Source organism: Gossypium hirsutum, chromosome D07 (genome assembly GCF_007990345.1).
Source record: "Gossypium hirsutum isolate 1008001.06 chromosome D07, Gossypium_hirsutum_v2.1, whole genome shotgun sequence".
Classification (NCBI taxonomy): domain Eukaryota; kingdom Viridiplantae; phylum Streptophyta; class Magnoliopsida; order Malvales; family Malvaceae; genus Gossypium; species Gossypium hirsutum.
The window spans coordinates 12,027,156-12,033,721 of NC_053443.1; the positions used below are offsets into that span (position 1 = coordinate 12,027,156).

Here is a 6,566-nt window from a genome sequence, read left to right on the forward strand (position 1 = left end):
AAGAATTTTGAAAGGTTATGAGCAATAATAAAAATTGTACAAAAAAACACATTTTAAACACAAATGAGTCATATGTATAATTTGAGGATGAAATTTTGTGTTTAAAATTGAAATAAAAATTTAAAAGAAAATGAAGAGGATGAATAATTCAAGTCTTGTCTGATATACAAATGAGTCATATGTATAAAAAAAAAATAGTTGATTGAATCCAAAGGTGCAAGTAGATATGATGTAAATGGGCAAAGTCTATGGTTGTGGATGCACCAATGGAAATAACAAACGAAGCATCGTGGCTGCTTCATGCATGCTTCAATTGGTCAAGGGGATGACTCCAATGGTAAAAGTTTTCCCCACTTGAAAAGAAAACTCGAGTGAGACAAAAATTATATTTAGACGTTATGTAATTTATCAAGTCAACCTCTTACTTTTACACCTATATATGATACCTGTATAAATGTATATTATATATATTCCCCATTTTGATTATATATAGGAAATTAACTAAATCAGATAACATATCTGGCCAAATGATGAAGAACCAAATGTTGCTGTTTTTTGCTTTCTACTTTAGCCTCTTCGGTGAACTAAATGGCCTAGTTGGTGGCCTTAGACCGGCTGTGGGTGGTGACGAGGTCGGTGTGGGGTTAATCGCTGATATGGGATCAAAGGAGGGGAAGATTATTCAGAGCTGCCTTTCCATGGCGATTTCAGATTTTTATGGGTTACATAGGGACTACCAAATGAGGATAGTTCTTCATACAAGAGACTCCAAAGGGGATCCTTTGCTTGCTTTATCTGCCGGTAATTATAAGCTTTTCTTTTCTACTTTTTGAAGTTAAAAATAACATTATCATTAGCATGATTCCTTTTGTTTTTTCTTTTCTTTTCAAAATTTATGAGTAAAATCAAAGCAATCACAAAAAATCGAATAATTATAATACAACTAAACTTAAATTAAGAACTGAGTAATTAAAAAGTGTTCAGAAATCCATGTATATAACTATACATATTAAATTAAAATTTTAATTTTTTAATTGAGTTGGTGTGACACTTCAGGTACTAATTCAATTGAGTAATGGTTAAAGTAAAATTATTTTATAAAGTAAATCATATTATTTTTAAAGAATATACGATGAATTTAAAGTTAAAATCTCAACATACATAGGAAATAATTTTTCCTACGACATTGAATATATTTTATATAAAATACGAATTTTGCATAGAAAAATATTTGCCAAACTCTGAAAATTTTGGCAATTTTTAATGAAGTTTGAATAATCAAGGCAGACGAAATTTCATAGAAATTTATCGACCTATTATTTTAATCTAATACCTAAGGAGTTGATTGTTACGTAAGTACTCTATAGATATATTAAAAAAATACTTGTCTTTTCAGAATTTTTTTTTATAAAATATGTTTATATCAACATAATATTAAAATTCAATTGGTTTAAACTTGCCTCTATCTACCTTAGCTTTGTTGAAGTGGTCATGGGCACAGTTAGTTTACATTCATGTACCATACATAGAAGTGGAAATCTGTTTATATTATTTATTTAATATTTATTAATTTTATATGATTTTTATTTATTAACTTTTAAAGATAAAAATTTAAATATAAATTATATATTTACGATATAGCATAATTATATATTTACTTTCAGATTAAATAAGTTACATAATGTATAAAAAAATATAATTAATAATTTTTTCATATTTTCTAATGAATATTTGACGTTTGATGATGATGTCATCACCCTTAAATTATTTCAAAAAATATAAAAAAAGTAAAAATATTTTTATAATTTTTCACAAAAAATATAGATTTTTATATGATTTTCATAAAAAAATTATTTTTAATAAAAAACAAATTTATAAAAAATTAAAATCATAAAAAATTTACTATAATTTTTTTTAATTGAAATCAAATTCTTTTATAAATTTTTTATAATATTATAAATAAAAATTTAAATTTTATAAAATAAACTATAATTTTTCTATAAAAAATAAAATATAGTTACTTACATAAAATAATTTTATAAAAAATTAATTTTTTTATATTTAAAATATATATTTTAAAAGTTTTCATATAATAACGTCACAATGATGTCATTATCATCACATGTCAAATATTCATTGGACCACAGAAAAAATTAAAATGGTTTATCTCCTATAACAACATAAAGAAAACTAAACATATGTACCAAGAAAATCAAAGCAAAATATTAAAAATAGACTTATCCTTCTTCTTCTTCTTTTTTCTTTCCAAAAATCCATTTCCATATTTTTTTTTATTCAAACTCTTTTCAACCATCAAGCCTATAATTTTTGATATAGGCTAAAAATTATGATTCAAAAGTTTTAACCTTGATGTTATACATTCCCTATCCAGCTTTTAAACTCTCAGAAGATAACAAAGTCAAGGTCATCCTCAGTGCACAAAAATCAACGTTGGAAGCAAAGTTTTTGGCTGAATTTGGAGATCACACCAAAATTCCAGTAATCTCAATTCAAGGATTCATTGATTTTATGTCTTCTATTGACAAGCTAGAAATGGTGAACTTCATTACTCAAATGGTGAATGTGATGAATTTTAATAACTTCAAGCTCACCTCAAGCAATTTCGAAATATTAAATGTGCCTGCTCGTGGTAGGCATCTGCTTTCAAGTTCCACCATTGATGAGTCAAGTCCCAGAGGTCGAATGATGCAAACAAGCAGTAAAACACTAAGGATTGCTGTTCCAACAACAAATGGGTTCCCACAATTGCTGAAAGTAGACCATGATCCTCACACCAATACCGCAATTTTCTCTGGTTTCTGCATAGATGCTTTCAAAATTGCGATGGCGGGTTTGAACTATCAAGTGTTTTATCAGTTTGTCCCTTTCGAATATAATAACCCAAACATTGGTGAGGCTTACGATGATCTTATCTACCAAGTATATCTCCAGGTATGGTTCTTTTATCTGGTTAGTTTATGTCACTCATTGCTTTGTAAAAGTACCATGGAGTTTCATGTATTAAAAGTTGGATTACATTTGTTTTTATCTACTAAAAATATAAGCAAATTACTCATTGCATGTTAGATCAAAGAGTAAACCAGTCATTCTATTATAAAATACATTCATTTCTATCGTTAAAAACTGATTTTTATAAGTCAACAAGAGGTACATATTTTGTCAACCATGCCAAGTTTTAGTAGTATAAATAGATGAAATTTTTAATAGAAATGAATGGTTTAATTTTTGGTCTAGCATATAGAGACTAGTTTACTTATTTTTTGTGTAGAGGAGATAAAATGTAATCTGATTTCTAGTTCAGGACTCCATGGTACTTTATCAGACTTGCTTTTACTGATTTGTGTTGGATAAACAAAAACAGAATTACGACGCTGTTGTTGGGGACATGACGATCACAGCAAATAGATCATCATACGTAGATTTTACTTTGCCGTATACGGACATGGGGGTCGGGATGGTTACTCGGTTAACTCCAAAGGATAGCCAAAACTTGTGGATTTTCTTGAAACCACTCACACCAGGACTTTGGCTTACAATGGTAGGAGTTTATGTCGTAACAGCTTTGGTTATTTGGCTAATTGAACGCCCCGCATTTGTTGAACAACAAACCCAACAATCAAATGGACGAATTGGAAGGATGTTTGGGTTCTCTTTCTCCATCCTTGTTTTTGCACATTGTAAGCACCCTCCCAAGTCACAATCCATGTTACATTCCAAATTACTTAGATTCAATTATGGCTTTGATCCCTCTGCAATGCTCATGTTTAGGATTTAGTTCTTATTACATTCCAAATTACTTAGATCCAATTATGGCTTTGATCCCTCTGCAATGCTCATATTTAGGATTTAGTTCATATAATTTGGTATGATTTTATCATTCACTCTCATAACATCATTAGTTAGATCAAATAGTTAATACTACTAATTATAACAGTTAAAAATGTGATTTTTTTTCTTAAAAACATCTCATCAAACTCGTTCTACTAACATGGGTTTTTATTTGTGTTGGAATATGGTAAAAATACCATGGAGACTTCAGGTAGATTGAATCTTGTCCCCTTTACCAAAAAAAAATGTTAAATTAGTTTTTGTATATTAGATTAAAGAGTAAATTAGTCATTTCTGTTAAAAGTTTCATCCATTTCTACTGTTAAAAATTGAAATGGCTGATAGAATAATAAAAAAGTTGCACGTGGCATGCCATGTGTATATTATTCTGACGTACATATATATCAGTTTTTCACAATAGAAATAGATGAAATTTTTATTAGAAGGATTGATTTACTCTTTGATTTAATGTATATAGATTAATTGGTCTATTTTTTTAGTAGAGAAGATAAAATATAATCCAACTCCTAGTACAAAGGTCTCATAATACTTTTACGGTCGGAATATGTGTTTTTAAGCGGAAAAAATCACATTCTCATTTTAACTGGAATAGTTAATAATAACACCAATGACTAACTAATGATATTATAACAGTAGATAAATAAAACAAATTATGCCAGGATCCTAAATATAAATAAAGTAGAGAGACCAAAAAATTTTTTTTTTTTTTGACTCAATCCATATGTTGGATAGCCCTTTTGATGATGTTGAGTTCGTTAGAGAGAGAAAAAAATACCCTGGATGCTTCGAAATTGGCAGTTCGAGAGGCACTTCGAAAATAATATAGAGTTGTCAATGGTTTACACTTATTTTATGCAGCTTAATCTATAAAAATGTTGGTGTTTTCTTCTAAAATGTGAATTTGCAGGGGAGAAATTATCAAGCAATTTATCGAGATCCGTGGTTGTTTTGTGGGTGTTTGTGGTCTTCATATTAGGTTCGAACTACACTGCCACCTTGACATCGATGATGACGGTTCGACAGATTGAGTACAACTCAAAGATGAGCAACATAGGACATCGATTAGGTCCTGTTACCCAAGAAGTTGTTGGCAATCTAAATTTCGACAATTCTAGTTCAACTTCTGTATGGCTTACTTCACCCGAAGAATATGCAAACGCTTTATCGGAAGGTGCCAAAAATGGAGGAGTGTCTGCAATAATTGATGAAATGCCATACATCAGCATCTTCCTAGAAAAATATCCAACACGTTATTCCATGGTCGGCTCCGTCATGCCTACCACCAATGGCTTTGGCTTTGTAAGTTATCAATCTCTTAACTGTTATACATACACATGCAATTTTAGGGTAAACTTGATTATGAGTTGGATGGGATTGCTTCACGGTTAAGTGTTTTAAAAAAAAAATTCAAATCCAAATTTGAATACCTTGATTAAACACAAGAATGAAGTCAAGAATTTAGTGTTGAGGTTCAGAATAAAATTATAAAATTTTTGGGGCTGCAACTAAAATTACATTTTTTTTCATTTAATTAAGAGGCTAAAAGAATTTAAGTTATTATTTTTAAGAGGGGCCAAAATTGCAACTTTTTCATTTAGCAAGAGGGGCCAAGTCCCTTAGCTTTTGCATCTAAGAGCCCGGTTTACTATTCATATATTCAATTTATTATTAAATTTAAATAAAATAATTTTATTATTTAAATTGAATTTGGGACAAATCAAATTGATTTGAAGTATAAATTTCTGGTCGGAGCTCCACTCAAGCTGAATTGACCCTACTGAGTTAGTTGGCTTGTTCAGCCCTTGGACAAATCTAATTTCAACATGTCTCCTAATAGTTCTATGTCTTGATTTTACATAAAGGTCTTTTTCGAGGTCTCATGTTAGAATATGAGAAAGGCCAATTTAGGAATACAAAATTTTGAGCTATGTGAGTGTTCGAAGAATATATACACGAAAATATGTACAAATCTTGGCACATAGGATGACTGTTTATATACATGTATATTAGGCCTAAAGTTTTAACTTTATTTTGAAATCTTTAGGTTTTTCCAAAGGGTTCAGCCCTGGCTAGAGATATATCAAGGGAAATTGCAAAACTAAGAGAAGATGGGAGGCTTCAAGCACTTCAAAATGCATGGTTCCAAACTCCGATCATTGATTTCGATTCAGAGGACACTACAAACAGTGTGAACTCACTTACAGTAGGTGACTTTCGAGGCTTGTTCCTTATTAGCGGAGCCTTTTTAGCTATAGCTTGTATTTTGTTTTTGGCTTCTTTGCTTTACAAAAACTTTCATGTTATGAAAAAATGGATACTAAAACTATACATTTGTATGAAAATTTTCAAAAACAGAAGAGATGCTAACATAATACACCCAGAATTTGACAATTGATGATGTTCATCAAGCAATATCATTATCCCATTATCTGTAAATTCCCAATAGGTCATACATCTTTCATAGAATATTTTCACTACTCCTTGAGCCCTTTGTTTTCCATTGTATATATTATTTTGATAGTAATAAGTTTGTTTTATAGAAAATTATTACTACTCATTGACCTTGTTTCACCATTGTCTAAAGGGATATTATTTGCTCTATTAAATCCACTTCTAAATTACTTACGGCATTGGGTGTTAAAAACATTGAAAATAAGTATATTAATTATGTTTGATAAATAAAGAAACGAGTTACA

At 29.7% G+C, this 6,566-nt stretch overlaps 1 protein-coding gene across 1 annotated transcript; it reads left to right on the top strand.

The window, feature by feature from the left end:
• Positions 1-522: 522 nt before the first annotated feature.
• On the top strand, positions 523-6,355 carry LOC107954005 (glutamate receptor 1.3). Its single transcript, XM_016889452.2, has 5 exons — positions 523-801; positions 2,393-2,952; positions 3,383-3,698; positions 4,778-5,169; positions 5,915-6,355. Exons 1-5 carry the CDS (start codon positions 528-530, stop codon positions 6,263-6,265), a joined length of 1,893 nt encoding a protein of 630 aa, XP_016744941.1. The 5' UTR covers positions 523-527; the 3' UTR covers positions 6,266-6,355.
• The last annotated feature ends 211 nt before the right edge of the window (positions 6,356-6,566 follow it).